Source organism: Ammospiza caudacuta, chromosome 3 (genome assembly GCF_027887145.1).
Source record: "Ammospiza caudacuta isolate bAmmCau1 chromosome 3, bAmmCau1.pri, whole genome shotgun sequence".
NCBI lineage: Eukaryota > Metazoa > Chordata > Aves > Passeriformes > Passerellidae > Ammospiza > Ammospiza caudacuta.
Window position 1 is genome coordinate 106,503,480 of NC_080595.1, and position 18,399 is coordinate 106,521,878.

At 36.0% G+C, this 18,399-nt stretch overlaps 1 protein-coding gene across 1 annotated transcript; it reads left to right on the forward strand.

Moving 5' to 3' along the window:
* The first annotated feature begins 4 nt into the window (after positions 1–4).
* Positions 5–18,081, forward strand: MANEA (mannosidase endo-alpha). Its single transcript, XM_058802224.1, has 5 exons — positions 5–62; positions 5,289–5,881; positions 9,198–9,307; positions 11,596–11,672; positions 12,910–18,081. Exons 2-5 carry the CDS (start codon positions 5,332–5,334, stop codon positions 13,544–13,546), a joined length of 1,374 nt encoding a protein of 457 aa, XP_058658207.1. The 5' UTR covers positions 5–62; positions 5,289–5,331; the 3' UTR covers positions 13,547–18,081.
* The last annotated feature ends 318 nt before the right edge of the window (positions 18,082–18,399 follow it).

Sequence of the window (18,399 nt, forward strand, 5' to 3'; positions counted from 1 at the left end):
CCCGGCAGGGGCACCCCCCGCGCGCGCGCGCCCGGCGGCAGCGGCGGCCCTGCCTCCCGCGGGTGAGTAACGGCGCCGGCCCCGAGCCCCGAGCCCCGAGCCCCGGCCGGCCCCGGGCACCGGGCAACTGGGCAAGGGCTCCTCGGGCCGGGAGAGGCCGGGACAGGAGGGCACGGTCCTCGCCCCCGCCCGTCAGAGGGGCCGCGGCGGCTCCCGGGCGGCCCCTTCCCTCCTCCCTCGTGTGGAAGGCTCGCCGCGTCCCCCGCCCGCGGCTGATGCTCCTCCGGTGGCGGGGGCTGGCGCTCGGTTCCGCGGAGTGGGAGAGAAGTGTGAGCGCTCGGAACTCGGTGCCGTGCTCAGGGCATGGGAGCAGCGCAGCGAGCTGGGTCTGCTCCCAGCCTTTGCCTTCAGCCCTTGTCCGGCAGGCTGGCTCTGAAGTGCCCCGGGAGCTCCCGGTGAGCCCCGGCCAAAGGTCCCTTTCTTATCGTGGCCTGCAGCCGCCCAGAGTCAGCTGTGTGTTCCCATGGCCTTCCCAAGCAGGAGAACGCTGGCATGTTGAAGGCAAATACTGGAAATGCTGGAGGCTCTCTTACCAGTTTTACAGCAAAGAATCCAGAAGGATTGTGTTTTGTTGCTACTGCTTTCTTAAGTTCAAATCACAATTTCTGTTCTCTGTTTGTCAGATTTAAAATACCTTTTTTTGAATTGGGTAGACCAAAAAGAAATCTTATATTATTGGAAGTGTTTAAAAAGATACCTTTTATCATGTAACACAGCTGTGAAGTGTTTGCATGTTATACCTCATTTTTTCTTACATCTTTAATGATTTTCAAAATTTTTTTTTAAGATAACTTTAGAAAAAGACTTTTCATGTACACAGAGTTTTTGAGAAGTTCCCTGATTCATTTTAATACTGGAAATACAAGGTTCCCACGCATATAGTCAGCTTCTGTTGCTTTTTACTCTTCGTGGTCTCCAGATCAGAATGTGCTTTATAAATGTGGAGCTTTTAACACTTTTACCAGTCGTCACCTGGTCAATCACTTGGAAACTGAATTAATGTTTTTAGGTGCACATCTGCAGTGTAGCTCCAGAATCAGGGCTTTAAGGCCTAGATCTAGAGCTGATCTGTAACTTCAGAGTTTTCAGTTTCTTTGAGCTGGGAAAACTGAGTAGAAACTAAGTTTAGATAACTGAGAAGCTTTTTCTCAGCTTTAGATAGCTGAGAAGCTTTGATCCCATCCATGAGCTACCAGCCTCAGTGGCTTCTGGATGACCTTACCCTCGATCAATAAAATCAGATTTTCAGAGCTCTCCCCTATATTGCATTTCCATTTGTTATGGTTGAGAAACATCAGAGTAAATAAATTATTGTATTTGCTGATTCTTGCTAAACTAGATAAATCTATTTTATCTTACCCTAATTTCTTTGCATAGTGTATTTCTCTTTTGGAATTTGTAAAACAGAAAAAAGCAACCCACTGGGCAGGGCACTGAAACTTGAGTTGCCTAACCAAAATTATCTTGAGTAATTAAGCACCGTCATCCCTTTCAAACACTTTTTTTTTTAAATCGCTTTTTCTTCTTTGACTAAAGAAACATTCTTTTTTGGGGAAGCATGCCAGGGGAAGAAAAGCTCATCATCTGTACATCTGTATGCTTTTTTCTTCATATAGTGGAAAGGTCAAACAGAAGGTTTCCCTGTGCAGTAACTTAAGGGTATAAAAAGCAGTAGTGAGGGAGAAAAAAAAAATCACTCTCAGGTAAGAGCTTGAGACATTCAATTGATTGTGTGGAACAATTAGGAAAATACTTCAGATATTTTCATAGACCCTTTTTTTTTCTTTCTTCATGAAGGAGTTGTTTTAAGAAGAACACCTGGAAATTTTGTGTACTGTGATGAATTTCATGGTATTTATTTCCAAGAAACCCAAATTAATTTGGAACAGAGATGATCATAATGGGATAGACTTACATGTATTTTGTGCCTTTAATTCTGTATAGTTGCTAAGTAAAAAGTAAAACATCTGTGTCCGATGTTTTGGGGTTTTTTTCAGAAGAGAACTAGGTGTTGAGGAAATACAGGTTTTAACTTTTCCCAGTAAAGCTTCATATTTTTCTCATGTTATAAAGGAAATTACTATCTGTATTCATTAAAGGAGAAATTCTGACCTGTTACAGATGGTTTTTTTCTTCTTTTAGAATTTACTGAGTAGGCAAGAGAAAGAGCCCAAAGTGGTTACATTTTTTTCTGGTACACCTATATGTGTGAACAAACATGAAGTTTGAATCCAAAAGCTTCTGAGTCAGGGTAACTGCATGCAGGATCTTAACCTTCATAAAGCTGAAGTTATTCAGCCTTTTTGCTGCTGAAGTCAATTGCTGTTAGATCCAGGTGCACTCAAAAGCCCAAGGCAAGGTACTTGCTAAGTCTGTAGGACTGAGGTGTACCTCAGTAAATTGCAGTCAGACTCTAAAATTTGAATGTCCACGACAAATGCAAAATCACAGCTATGCTTTGCCTAGTGACTGTTGAATCAGAAATGCATTTTTAAGGTTTTTCCACTTCCAAGGGTGGACATAACTTCATGTGGCTGTTTCACAGGCATGTTTGCTCAGTCTGTTTCCCCAGTATTGCCATTCTGCTGTGGCACTAGCACTGATGAGGGTTTATCTGTCACTGTCTCTGAAAAGTAGATCTGAACAAGATTAAATGACACATGAAGCACTGCCAGCCCGTAGCTCTTTGATGCAGCTTGTACAGTATAGGAGTCTATGCCAGGTCTGAATTATGTTGTCATCATTGAGGCTGATGTCTCCCCAGAACACAAACCTTTACCATAGATATAATAATATATCTAATAGATACAGATAGGAGATATTACTTACTTGTTCTAGAAATTTTGCACTTTGGTGCTGCGCCTCTGTATTGGCATAGCAGAAGTTCACAGTATGATATATGGTAGACCAAGGTCTGTCCCCATGCTAGTCAAATGCTAGTGGCCATGCTGCTCATTTTTTAGTATGCTTCAATGGTGAATATTCCATATTAAAAAATGCTTGTTGAAATAGTAATGTGGAGCACCAAGATCAGTTCCTGATGCTTCAGATGAATGACTTAATGGTAGTGAAGTCATGATCTAAACAGGAGGAATGGGGTAGCTGATACGTCAGCCAAGAATCAAAAGGAACAGCTTCTTTGATATGGAATAGGAAAACCCAGATGACAAACCTTGTGAACATTGCAAATCCTTGTGACATTACAATCATGAATTCTTTTTCACAGAAGAGATAAAATAATAATTGCAGGTGTAGTTTGTCCCTGTCAGTCTTGTATGTTGTTTAATGAAGATCAGTGGCATTTAATTTAAATTAAATGGCATATATTAGTAGTCAGATGAATAATATTGTTTCCTTTAAAAAAAATCCTAACCCTTCAGAAAACTTCAGTTTATCTAATCTGAAAATTGAGTTAAATTACCAAGCAGAGGTAGCATAATAAACTAGGAAAAAAGACTGAAAAGGTAATGAAAAATAGCAGGAGCGGTTTGAGTGTATTTAAAATTAATTTCTTATTAAAGTAAGATATTCTGTACTCTAAACAATCTCTGACAGAATTCTAAAATCATGGAGATGGATTGTTAGCCATGGACAAAGAACCCTGTAATTTGACATAAGGCGATGTGAAATCCTGTAAGTGTTTATGCTGGAAAATCATTTTCCCTGACAGTAGCCAAACGTATGGTTTCAGAATCCAGTTGGGCAAAATGAACAACATCATTTTCATAGTCTTGCCTTGTTCCATCTGTTCTTTGTTGGCTTTAGTGCTGAGATTCTCATTCAACTGAGTTCACTCTCTAAAAAGGTAAAAGTGCATTGGGATTTTGTTGTTTGTTTTTAAATGTTAACTGGGTTTTGCTCTTACAGTAAATGAGTGACCTTACTGTGAAAACCACATGAATCCCAGAAGTTATAACAGACAGTAGGATGAATGGATTAATATTGGAAATGGAAGTGTTATAGTGCTAATCCTATTCAGGCTGTATTGTTAGAAAACATATTCTAAAATTGCTTATCTAAAATTATCATAGCAGTAGTAAGCAGCATATTGTGACAACTGAGCTCTATGTTAATGCACTCTAACATTGGCAGGAAACTAAGGTGAAATAATTTACAAGTATTTTAAAACTACCTGCATGTATCTCAGTAAATTAAAATAAGATTTTAAAATTTGGAGGTCAGTGACAAAAATGCATATCACAACTATATTATGTATAATGACCCTTGCATCAGAAATTTATTCTTAGATTTTCCAGTTTAGTGTTGCCAGTTTTATGCATAATCTTTTTCCCTATAATTCTGTGGTAACCTAAATTTTGTTAATCCTTTTCTCTGGTTCCCTTGTGATAACGTTGTACAGGAATTTAAGTTATAAATAAATTAATCAGGCCTTCCATTATACTGATTTTCTTCCCCCTAGTTTCATGGTTCAAATTTTGCTGTGTACCATTGGTCTTGTTTTGAATTTAGCCCTGCAACACTACCTGAGGTGTCAGGCAGCTGTGACATTGAACTAACTTGAGGCTTTCTGCTTGAGCTACATCCTTAATGCTATGCTGTTTTCTGCTTACGGGATTCGGAAAAAAATTAAAATTTTACATCTGTAAAGTTTTAAAGCATCATGGCTTCAAATTTAGTTTTTGTTATTTAGTGGTTTTAGGGTTATTTTTAATTTTGAGTATTTTGTTAATATATTGGTTAACAGAACACAAAGTGCTTGGTTTCAAGCCAGGAAATAGGTTAGAAAATGAAACCTGCATTCTGAATACAAGCTGTAGTTCTGTCATACCCCATTTTGTTTTTACTCTTGTTCTGCTATGTTATTCTCCTTTCATGGGTTCTGCTTTTTTCTTCTATTTTCTTTATTAATTCTACCTGAATAACACTTGCAAAACATTATAGTTCAAAACATAATAATTTAACCAGAACTTCCAGTTCATGGGATTTATCTGGGTTAGAATAAAACATAAGTTCAAAAGTAAAATACTTTATAGAATACATGAGTCCTTAGTGTTAGAACCTCAGAATGTGACACATGTTCTCAAGGAAGGAAATGGGATTTTGTTTGTGTACCCCACTCTCCACAAAGTCTGTTAGTTCTGCGGCCAGTGTATGCATCACATTTGTCTCTTGTTATTTTTATTATGTAGAGATTTTATGAAGCATTTCATACTGCTGAATATTAGGTAATAAGAAATCTGACTTGAAAATATTTGTCTTTTGATCAGTTCCAGCCACAATCCCTCTGTTGAGAGTCTGAACTATGACATCATGGCAAGATTTCGCAGAAGAACATGCATCATTTTGTTGCTTTTTATTTTGTTTATTTGCTCCATAATGATGGCTTTGAAGACTCTGAGACCTGACAGAGCTGGCTTTGGGGATCCATTTGGACTTGGTTTGTTGCCAGAGCTTCAACAACGGACAGTGCTCTTGGACAGTAAACAGAACTTGCTAAATAGAGCTCAAGGAGATACTGTAACACGTGTCAGTAATTTGCATAGTATTGCTGTCAATACTATGAAAGCATCTATGTCTTCAGTAAGAAAGCTGGAAGAGGAGCTTTCTTCTCCTAATTACAACTTTCACATATTCTACTATACTTGGTATGGGAATCCACAGTTTGATGGTAAATACATTCACTGGAATCATCCATTATTGCCACACTGGGATCCCAAAATTGCAAACAATTATCCAAAGGGAAGGCATAATCCTCCTGAGGACATTGGGGCCAACTTTTATCCAGAACTTGGATCTTACAGTTCCAAAGACCCTACTGTCATAGAAGCCCACATGAAGCAAATGCGTGCAGCTTCAACTGGTAATGAATGTTAACGTTTCAGCATGTTGTTCATTTATCCAGCCTTACATCTGTGCATGAGGGCAGCTGAGCTATCCTTCTGTTTTTCTGTAATTCAGGAAATGTCTGAAACTAGTAAATGTCTTTATATTTCTGAGTTTTAGCCCCTGACTGTAACCTACATCTTCAGGGCTGTGTATGATGGGTGTAACAGCACAGAAATAATGGTGTTTGTAATACTTTGAGTACATGTTTTTCATGACTTACTGCTAAACACTGATAGCATTAATGAAAAAACAGAAACCTTGACTGGAATATATTGTTGGTTTATTTTATTTTTGGAGATGAATACTTCAGTTTAAAGAACAGGTTTCAGTAAATCACATGGTTAAGGGGCAGCTTGTTCAAATATGAGTAGGTTTTTTTTCTCTGAATGCTGTGTGTGTGCAGTAACAATTATTTATTAATTCATTACTGTCCAAAAGTACCTTCTTTCAATACAAATTGATGTTCCCTTTTTCTCAATAAGGCGAACTTTATAAATAAGATTGTTCAATTGTTTTTAATGTCGTTCCTTGTTGTTGGGCTTTACGGTCATTTTTATGTTAATCTTCTTTAAAATAAGCAGTCATGTAGGCTAATACTAAACTGAGCAGCTTCTGGAAATGTAATTGGGACAACATGACCAAAACTCCCAGCATTATTGATATTGCTAATGACTTTGTATCGAATCTCCTTCATTCACCTAATCATTAAGGTTTAATGTAATTGTTATATTTTGATTAGTGATGTTTACTTGTGTAGTGTTTACTTCTTGGTTGTTGTCATCTTATGGGTTTTAACCTAACCTTTATTTTATCCAAGGGTTAATACAAACACAGGAAATTTTTCACCCTCTTCAGTAATATAGCTCCATCAGCAAGAGTAACATGACTGTTGCAGAGAAATCTCAGATACAAGCTGCCTCAGATACAAGCACTGTTTTACTCTTATCTATAATTTATGATAGTGTGATGAAGGCAAGGGGGGCACTTGCCCTTTAGAAGAACATGTGATGTTTCTCATCCTCTTAATACAGATGTCTAAAAAAGTTGAACTGCTGGTGAAATAGGTGCCAATTACTAGGACAAATGCTTTGCATAATCAGTTTTTTTAGTATCTTCAGTTAGTTTTCAGTTTAAAACTCAGCAATGTCAATGAGTAGTACAGACTTCTGTGACACTCTTTGTAACATAACTGATATTTATAAAGAGTCACTTTTTTCCTGCTGTTATTCTGAGTTAAGGATTTAAGTGCAATTGAATTTGGCCTCTTCCATCTAGATTTGACTAACATAAATCATCAACTTTTTTTTTAAGAATTATACTTTGTTCATTTTTTGCGTACTGTGAGGCTGACTGTTTACAGTTTCTCCTTTTTCTCTGTTACCCATTGTCTCATCCATGACTGTATTTTATGGTCACATAATCATTTTTTTCTAACCATTGAGGCTTTATCAAAGATCTTGTTAAAAAAGAGAAATGTAAGAGCTTCTTTCAGCATATATTTTCTAATGAAGGCATATAAGAGACTGGGCCTACAGACATCTCATGCATTGCTTCCCTGTATTCTTCTTATATTTTACAATTCTTATGTAATAATTTCCTAATATTTTACAGATAACTTCAGTAAATTTTATTAATGAGATTGCTTAGGGAATTTTTTTTTTTGCACCAGCCTTTTTTTTGTGATAATCCGCTTTTGGTTTTAGTGACTCTTCTGGTTTTAAGCATTTATGACATTTTTTTTAGTGTCAAGTCCATACTTTTCTTTTTTTGACTCTTTAAGTGGTACATAACTATATCCTTTAAGCACAGGAAAGAAAATGTGTAGTAGTCGTTCTCAGGAAAAGGCAATGCAAATGTGAATTTTGGTTCCTTGATTAACAGTTCTGTCTCCTGAACTTTTACAGATTTCCTAAAGGTGTAAAAGAGGGTCTTGTCCAGATTTGTTGCTGTTCTGCTTGTCCTTTACACCTTACTCATTTGCATTTAACCCTTTTGTGTGAAATAAAAGATAATATGATAAAATGCAATAAAATATTGCATTTTGCTTTCCTTGAGCAGATTGTCTTTTGTGATTACCTGTTATTTGTGATTTTCTTTTTTGATGAAATGCAGAGATAATGTGCCTAAGGGTAGTTAAACTCCCTACTCCCTTCTGTGTGTGGTGAGTATAAATTTCTGGTTTGGATATTGTGTGATTATGTATTCACTGTAATTTATGGTTCCTTTTTCGTAATTTTGAAATTGTTTGTTGGAAATTGATGGTCAGAAATATTATCATGTTAGTAAAATAGGTGTAATTTAGAATATATACTTTCCTAGCTCAGTGGATTTATTCATTTACTTAAATCATTAAAAAGAACCACATTGACATATTCTTCTGTATGTTCTAAATAGTATTGCTAGGAAAATATTCCTACATCAGTATTTCATGTATTTCTTTCAGACTTTGCTTCTTTTTGATATAGTTTCCAGCTGTGCATCTAAAAGATCCAATCTGTTTATTTGACAGCATTTTATTTCAGAAGGAAAGGATTTTGCTTTTTGAAGAGTGTATTCTTTTGCTTTCTTGGAGAGCATCAGAAGAATTTACAGTATGAAGACATGGTATTTGTTGTCTTTTTTCTCCACAGCACTGGTAACATCCTTAAATTATTGAGAGTTAAGCATTTTGAAGATAATAAATTTAAAAACTAATTTCACATGCTTGGAAGGATGGATTACACCATAGTAACTGTACCAGCAAGAAAGAAGGTTATGGGATTGAAGTCACTGCTTCTAGTAATAAATGGTTGCTCTGTATTTGAGCCAGAGGTACAATGAAGAAATAAGATGGGAAATGAAGTTCCATAAGATAAGAATCTCCTTCATCACATGCACAGCTCTCATCTCCTGACAGTTCTATAACCCATTATCCTGATATTCTCTGCCTGTATCATGGCATAGCTATAATGCCTTAGATGGGAGCACTTTTTTCCTCTTGTCCAACCTGAAGGTTGGAATGCTGTGCTGAAAAGTGGGAGGGAACAGCTCTCAAGTGTTAGGACACTGAGTACAGATTTGTTCCCTTGACAAGTGATCTAACCACTGCTTGTATTGCAGTCCTATAAAGAGAGGAGTTAAAATCCACTCTGACAATACTGAGATTTTGTAACTGATTAAAAAGTAATTGGAGATGCTGATTTATTTTATGTAGGTTGCACATCAATAATTGTAACTCATGACGTTACTGTATATGAATTACAGTAACACGTTAAAGAACATGATTTAAAACTCAAGTTTTGTATTTTCAGGTGTAATAGTGCTTTCATGGTACCCACCTGGTATGGCTGATGAAAATGGAGAGCCAACTGATGATTTGGTGCCAGTTGTTTTGGACTATGCACACAAATATAACCTAAAGGTAAAGTATTTCTAGATGCACATAATAGGACAATTGAGAAGGTAAACTTTGCTATTATAAGGTGCTTCTTTTGGTTATGGAAGCCTTTGAATTGCACTGAACTTTGGTAGGACCTGAGTAATATTCCCTTATAAGCAGAATAAATATTGTAATCTGCTTTAGCTTGCAGAATCTAAGGCATAGTGCTGTGGATTTTTATTCTTTTCTAATTTCTTTTCAGAAAACAGTTTTTAAAATAAGACATTATGTTGTTTTCCAGTGAGTCTCGGAAGTTGAGGGAAGTATTACATATTCCAGAATACTGTGAAATACAGTGAGCTTTAAACTAAGAACCTTTGAGAAAGGAGAAAGATTTATCTTCATTTTGCATTATTTAATAATTTTCTAGCACCTGATCATAGAGGTCAGGAGTGAGCGTCTATGAGGAATAAAGGCAGGCTTGGAATATCTAGTTTGAATAAATATCTTTATTCCAGAAGGTACCAGAAACACTTGCCTTGAACTGTAAGGTCAGAGAGATGCTGCTCAGACTTAAGGGTTACTTCAGGGCATGACAGAATAGAAGGGCTAAATTACTGACTTCTTAAAATAGGTGAAATATCAAGTTAGTTAAAGATTACATGAATTGATCAGCAGAATCTTAAATTGTGGTTTGGTTTTGTTTACTTTTAAAATAAAATCTGTGTTTCCCTTTTGTGATAATGAAAATATGTATTTCATTTTAATCTCTCCCAAGTAATAAATTTGAGTTTTTAAGTAGCTGCATATGTTTCATCTCTGCTGTGTACTGAACACACAGCCTGTTCATCTGCTCTGGTTTTAGTTGGTAACACGAGTTGTGGATTCTCAGTGAAATTTCCTGTCACTGGGGGTAGCTGGAGATTCCTTAGCAAGCAGGAGGAAAATAGGATGATTAAAACACATACAGAAGTAATTTTAAAACTGTTAAAAATACTGTGTGATTTGCATTATATGGTATAGGTTACACTCTATCTAATAATAAATGTTTTAAAAGACAGAAAAAGGTATTATCCTTTCCCATAATCTTCTGACCATCTAATAGAGTTTGCTCTCACCTAAAAAACTTGTTTGCATTCAAGTCTCAAAGGAGTCAAGGCCAAATGAAACAAGCTACCAAGGACAGTACAGTAGTGTGTAATAGTGTGATAATGATTGCAGTATGAGTGAAGATGCTGTTACCTCTTGGAAGAATTACTGAAATAGGGATATTCAGTATAGAAATTGCAGGAAGTGCTACCTTCACTGTGATGTTTTTAAGCATTCTTGCACAAGCAAGTTATTACAATAAGTGTTGGGAGTCTCAGTAGACCAAAGCCAATATACAAAATACGTCTCTGTTATGTCTGCTAAATAGAAGTCTGGGACAAGATATGCCCTTTTGATTTGCCTGGTTTTCATAGTTGGGAATGAAAGATGAAATGAAAGTGCTTTTCAGCCTCTACTGTCACTCAGTGATTTAGTCTGACTCTATTTTTCTATAGTTTCTACTTAATAGAGAGGGAGATTGGCTCTGCAATGGAAATTTTTTACTGTTGCAGAGTTGTCAAAGACTTTATTAAATACATTCTGCTCTAAAATTGCTTCTGAAAAAGTTGTTGCTTTGATTAATGTTACGTATTCTTCCATGATTGTCTGTTTGAAAACAAATTCATTTTTACATTGGAATTCACACATACTGGTTAATGATTTCCATAAGCTCCACGCCTGACATTCAAAGCAATAGCAGTACATTATATTATATTTAGTTCCAAGAGCTTGTTGCTGTTGATAAATCTATAAAATTTTAAATTAAAGTTTTCATTTTGCATCTCTTAAAATGTATTTTGACTGAAAACTCTCCTTGGAGCATTATCTTTAGGAGATTTTTGATACATTTGTTAGAAATTGAATATTAAAATGTTTCATTAGTTTATCAGTTCTTTGACATTCAAATAGATAATATTTTATTTTAAGTTTTAGATTTTGTAGCTTTTTAATTTTTCTGAAGCATGATTACCACTTGCTGTAATCTAGGGTAAACAAAAGCTGTGTTCTGTTTTAATGTAAAAAACCTAAGTATTTCATACCAAACTTCCTGGAATTGGAAGCTTCTAATGTCAATAGTGCAGGAGTTGTACTAGGGTTGGATTATTCTCAGTATAGACTGATGAAATGTTTGGTCTGTAAGGAATTATATTTTTGACTGGTACTTGCTTCATCTAATACCCAGTGCCCACACATTCAGTAGTGCTTTATGTTTGTGTTGCTATTACATTTTCATCTTCCAGGTCACTTTTCATATCGAACCTTACAAAGACAGAGATGACCGCAGCATGTACCACAATGTCAAGTACATCATTGACAAGTGAGTTTTTTCAGAATGGTGTCCTTGGGGTTTCTTACCTGCTGCCTTAGGGGACTTTGGTATATGAACTAAAGCTTGTAAAAATATATAAGAATGTCTGCTGAGACTGAAAAGAATTTTGTTTATGTTTCAGTGCTGCAAAATTAGGGTTTTTTTTAAATACTGAAGTGTGAATTTTGTATAGATTCTCAAATTTAAATTGCTTTCAACATTCTTTAATATCATAAGTTATACTTTAGACACTTCAGATTAGCAACATGGTCTTTAAATTAAATAAAATGTACATTTTGATAATGACAAACTAGCAGATAGAGCTTTTTTATTGTGTTGACCTCTAATGATTTTAATTCATCTTGACAAATTCTATACAGCTACTTGTTGTTTTGCTTATCAGTGCTGCTTATTAGACTGTCTTTATTTCATAGGGAATAAGAGAATTGCCCTTCAGAGGAAACTGGTAACTGTAGCACTAGGTTACTGTCACAGTTTAACTCCAGCCAGCAGCTAGGTACCACCAGCTGCTCCTTACTTTCTCTCTCATGCCGCAGCAGTGGGGAAGTGAATCACAAGGAAAAGATAAAACTTTGTGGGTTGAGATAAGAGCAATTTTATGATTGAAACAAACTAGTATGCCAATAGTATTATTAAGAATGATAAGGGAAAGAAGAAGGAGAGAAGTAACAGAACCCAAGACGAATTGCTCACCACCTACAGAGCAGTACCTGGCCCAGCCCTGGGCAACATTCAGTCCCCTTCCAGGTAGCTCCCTCAGTTTATATATGGGCATGACATTCTGCAGTGTGGCCCGCTCAGGTCAGCTGTCCTGGCCTTCCTTCCTCCCAGCTTTTTGTGCAGCTCCTCACTGGCAGAGCAGGAGACACTGAGAAGTCTTTGACTTAGGGTAAGCACTGCTTAGCAGCAGAGAAAACACCAGTGTGTTATCAATTTCATTCTCGTGCTAAATAAAAAAAAACAACACTTGACCAGCTGCTAAGAAGATTAACTGTCCCTGCCAAACCCAGGACAGTTACTAATTGGTAGTAGTTAAAAGGTTTTTTGAAGAGTCATTGTTTGATACTTCAGCAAACACAGGACTGAAGGTGGATATGATGTGCTGTGTTTCAAAGTCCGTGTCCTGTCTTTTTAACTTAATTTTTTGGAAGTCTTCACCTCAGATTGTGCAACAGTATTTTCCCAATGGCAAGTCTTGTCTTAACGATACTTGTTTGCTTTATAGATACGGAAGCCATCCAGCCTTTTACAGACATAAAACCAGCACAGGCAGACTTCTTCCTATGTTTTATGTTTATGACTCTTATGTAACAATTCCTGAAATATGGGCAAATCTCTTAACTGTGTCTGGATCCCAGAGTATTCGAAATACTCCCTATGATGCATTATTCATTGCACTTCTTGTAGAAGAAAGACATAAGCATGACATTCACAGAAGTGGTTTCGATGGAATGTACACGTACTTTGCCACCAATGGCTTCTCCTACGGTTCATCTCATCATAATTGGGCAAGTTTAAAAGCCTTTTGTGATAGTAACAACTTAATGTTTATTCCAAGTGTGGGGCCAGGCTATATCGATACCAGCATCCGGCCTTGGAACAACCACAACACGCGGAACCGCGTCAATGGGAAGTACTACGAGACTGCCTTCAGCGCAGCCCTTCTGGTGCGGCCAGAAATCATTTCCATTACATCTTTTAATGAATGGCACGAGGGAACTCAGATTGAAAAAGCCATCCCTAAACGGACTGGACAGGTGGTTTACCTTGATTATAAACCCCATAAACCAAATGTTTACCTTGAGCTTACTCAGAAGTGGTCTGAGAAGTACAGAAAAGAACAAGAACAGTGGCTTATGTGAGTTGTCACAGCTGCAGTTGTTTCCTGATGCATTGGCTGTATTGAGAAACAAATTGAGAGTTGAAGAATCTGTTATTAAATGTCTTTATTGTATTTTTTGAATGTATATGCACTACTACTGAATTTTAATTTTGAAAAGTTAAAAGATTATGAGAATATTGGCAATTCTGTCTTACTGGATATTTTAGTTCAGAAATATTCAGGGAAAGCTGTTTGTTGTTCATTTGTGGTTTTTTTTAACTTTGTAACTTGCATGCTGAGTTTTCAGAACATCTGCATGGGATAACGCTACATGACCAAAGTATAACAGAAAACTGGCACAGTTTCTTCCTTCTTTATTCCTGTAGTTGTGTTTCTAATCAAACTGATGCTGTAATCTAAATCCTTATAGCTCCTTGCAGGATGCATGTCTGTAGTGTGTGGAATAATCTGCATTTACACTTTTTGATGCTTTGCATATGGAGTTCTTGACATATGACTAGCTTGTGGTAAAAAAGCTGAAGAGTTATGTGTAATGCAACACTACTGGGTTTTGTTTGGAAAAAAAAAGTATTTGAAAGAAAGTTCCAAAGAACTGTGAAAGATTTCTAGTTTACTTATATTTTTTCTGTTTGGTACATGGTATAGACTTTTGCAGATTAATGGATACTGACCGGGAACATTTTTTTTTTCTCTTACTTTGAATTTAAAAAAAAAAGCTTCAATTAGAGTGGAAAATATTTTTGAGGGGAAAAAAAAACCCTAAAGATACAAAAAAATTATTAAAATTTCCATTGTTGCTTATTTTCTGCTAATTGACTGCATACACAGACCCAATGTGCTTTTTTAAATGTCTAATTTCTAAACCCAGTATCTTACTCATCCTAGAATAACTTAATTTTTGGAAATACTTTTTTTGTTTCTGATTTATGAGCAACCCAGTTTGGTAGCAATGAGAGCAACTACCTATTAGTTTAATTTATTTGAAATCTGAGATTTCTCTTTTTCATCTAGTCAACTTAGTTGTTCCAGGATTCAGAATTGTAAATACTAAAATCTTGCTGTTATTCACATAAGCACTCTACCAATGCTACCTGTAAGACTGTGGTGTGGCTGGAAATGAGTATTTCCATTCCTGGGAATCTCATCTTTAAATGTTGTGATTATTAATTGGCATTTTTTATGAGGTTTGAAAGGTTCAATCACACAGACATACCTCCTCAGCAGTGCATTTTTTGGGATTTTCATAGAATTTCGTAACAAAGCTGTAAACTTCTGAATAGTAGAAATTGCAGTGTTTTATTCATTTGCAGCAAATGTTTAATCCTAGCAAAGTGAATTCTTTCTTAGTTATTTTAATTTTTTTAATCGGCACGTGAGGTTCTGCTCCTGTGTTTTAGTTCATATGCTCAGACTGTTGTGACCACTAGTAACAGCTAGAATTCCATTGATGTCAGCAGAACTCGTGAAAATTACACTCTTCACTCAGACCTCACTGTAATCTGTCTCTTAAGTGGTAAGGTGAATGTGAGGACTTCTGTTAAAACAGAAACCAAACTAGTATTTTTTTTCCAGAAAACTTTTTCATTCCAAATAAATGTAAGCCTGTTACCACTATAAATTTCTAGAGTCTTCTGGTATGAAAAAGGTTTGCTTATATTTTTTTTTGTCATTTTTTTGTGCTTGTTCAAGTGATGAGGTGTCATCTAATGCCCTCAGCTGCTTGAAAAAATATAGAAATTGGATGGCAGATATATAACCTGGCATGTTGAAATGTGCCTCTAGAGTTACTGGAGTCTTATTAACCTGTCTTCATATTTTTTTTGCAATTTCCTATTGCATTTCTGCGCAGTCTGAAATGCCTCTGAAAGAAGTGTTTGCTAATGCTTGTTTTGCTATACTCAGGTGGGTAAATGGACATAGGTATGACCACAGTCAAAAAATAGTGTCTGAGACGTAAGAAGCACTTGTTAGACTTTTACCACTTCCAAGGTAACTACTTCCTTTTTTATTTTACTTATTTTTGATATTACTTATTTTACTATAAACCCCTTAAATAGCTTTTTTGATATTACTTACTTTACTATAAACCCCTTAAATAGCTATACATAGCTCATTTTTATAATTTGTGGTATGTTTATGCTTTTGCAGCCCATTGTCCTTATATTTATTTTGAATGTGAGGGAACAATTAAATGTTTGCATATGTTATTAAAAAACCTTCTGAAATCAAACCTTTGAAAGGACAAGTATCTTTGTGTTTTCCCTTAGGTTAAACTTCTGTCATCCACTGGTCTTTTCTCACTGTAGTTTTCTGAGCACTTTACTGGTCTTGACAACTTTGCACTCACCTTTCAGCCCTTACTTTCTCCTAGTGGCAGTTTATTTTCTCTGTGACTCTGAAAGTCACTCCTTTGTTGCTGTGTATAGAAATATTTGAAATCTGTTTTATGGTATTGTACCACTGAGGTGAACTATCTTGTTTAAAATGCAGTTTATGGTAACAGTGTAATGGATCTCCATTACTCTGAAAGACTTCTGGGATTGTTGTAAAGGTATCATTTAACCATTGCCATGAAGTGGTTTGGGCCATGGCACACTGATGTCTAATGGGACCTTCAGAAGAATTTACAGAATTTCTCTAGAAAAGAATGAAAATTAAGTGCCTAGAAATTCATCACCCCTGAACACTTACTGTATTTTTATGTGCTTGATGTGATTTAAAACATAAATATGCAACCTCACATAATATTTCAGAGTTGAGAATTTAATTTGATGATCCTAAGAAAAGCTGATGGAATTGCAGCTACTAGAGCTACCCCACCTGCCTGACTAATACTCCCTCTGTACTTGAAGCAAATCTATGTGCTGCTTCTTGTCATAGGGAGTGGAGAGTTTTGCTCGCGGACTGTTGCTGCAGTCACGATACTTGAAATTTAAGTAAAAATAGATATGTGGGAAAGGATTTGTAGAAATGCAAAGGAATAAGATGGTTACAAGGGCACAGTTAAAAGGGGCACAGGAGCAGAAAAATGACTGTATTTAAGAAGGTGGTTACTCCAAGCTTTAAGATTACAGTAGGGGAAAAAAGGGACTCCAGTGTGCAACCAAAATTGAAAGGCAGGGACGAACATTTGTAATGATTTGGAGATTTGAAATAGATTTAAGGAATATCTAGATCCCATTTTACTCTGGTGTCCCACGAGTTTTATGTCTTGGCCAACTGGAAAAAAATATTGTAATGATTGTTTTAAAATTTTTACAGTGGTTAAATGCATTTGATTCATTATTTCATAGTACTGATATGGGAAGTTTTAAAGGAGATTGTGCCATGTTATGCCTCTGCAAATACAGAAATACCTGAAGTAAACAATCACATACTACTGACTGAGTGTCGCCGGGGGGTAAATGGTTTCTAGTCAAGGAGCAAGTCCTTGTGGTAAAAAGAGAACATATTTTTAAAAGAAAATCTATAGGTTCATTTCTGCTTCTGTGAATTATGATCAAGTAAATTGTTTTAGTTCTGTGGGCTGTCTCAGAACTGAAGCTTAGTGCATCAACTCTGAAATAAGAATGTGTATTAAATCTTGTATAGTAGTGCATGTCTGTCAGATCTATAATCTTGTACTGAACTTTGTGGGCAAACGTGCTGATGCTGTTATGGTTTTAGTGGCAAGCAGTAGATTATTGTGAATATAGTTTTGCACTGATGTTCATCATATCTGTCTAGTGCATTTCTTTTGAGGTGCCAATGATTTATCTCTTAAGTTGTTGAAGCAGAAGGTTCTTCAGTGAAAACATTTTTGTTATGAAATTTGATATGTATATTCTCTGCATAGTTTGAATTAAGACATTTCACACATGGTTCTTAGATTCAGTTGAAAATATCTCTCAGGAGTGTTTTCAGCTCTCTGGGCACGTGAATGAGGACTTACTGTGATTTAGGGCTCTTTTTTTTCCTGAATCTCATGAACATAAAAAGAAATAAAGAATTTATAAACAAATTATTTGCCACTGAATATAAGATTAAAATCTCCCTCCCAGTCGTTCAAGTACTTGTCTTCATCTTTCTGTGTCATTAAGATTGTGTCAATGTTTTGTTTCTTTTTATCTTTTACTTTTGACCAGCATGCTAAATGTTCTGTAAATTTCTAAAGTGACTGTATTTCTAAGATTTCATAGTTAGAATATTCCGTAAAGAGGGTCTACAAGATTAGTAGCATGGCAGAAAAGCCTGATAAGAATTTCATATTGTATAGGTGAACTTGTTGTGAATGGATAGTGTGTCTTTATATGAATTGAACACAAATAAAAAATACCTTTCTTTTAATACCCTACATGGCTGTGACAGATATGAATTTGCTTACATAAAAATAAAAAAGGTTTATGTGTCTGTTTCAATATGTGCATATACCTGAAGTCATGATTTTTAAAATATAATGTCACTGTAATAAAATTACAGACTGGATTCTGCTACTTCTAAGTAAGCAATGGTTTTAATTCCCAGTGATATTTACAGAAGACCTTTTTGCTTATGAATGTTTTCATGAAAAATAAATATATGCCCAAAGTTGTGATTTTTAAAGGAATGTGTGATAGTGGGGTTTTTTCATAGTGCGTGTTTTGAAAGTTAATTTTTATTTTTCTATTGCTATGTATGTGTGCTAGCTCTCCAAAGAACCAACACAGTGGTAGGTGGTTTCAATGAGCACTGTGTGTCTGACAACTGGTTCCTGTCTTCAGAGTTGGTTTTGTAACTTGAAGTCATTGCTATAGAAACACAGCAGGATCTCTCAAGACTAATTTCTCAAACTGCAATGTGATTCAACAAACAAAGAACCAGCCATAATTTCAATTGATTTTTAGAATACTGGTG

Bases quoted from the DNA above. Each gene is read 5' to 3' on its own strand.
- MANEA (XM_058802224.1), top strand. From the start codon at position 5,332: ATGGCAAGATTTCGCAGAAGAACATGCATCATTTTGTTGCTTTTTATT. The intron at 5,882-9,197 runs GTAATGAATGTT...TTGTATTTTCAG, and splicing joins AATGCGTGCAGCTTCAACTG to GTGTAATAGTGCTTTCATGG. The intron at 9,308-11,595 runs GTAAAGTATTTC...TTCATCTTCCAG, and splicing joins CACACAAATATAACCTAAAG to GTCACTTTTCATATCGAACC.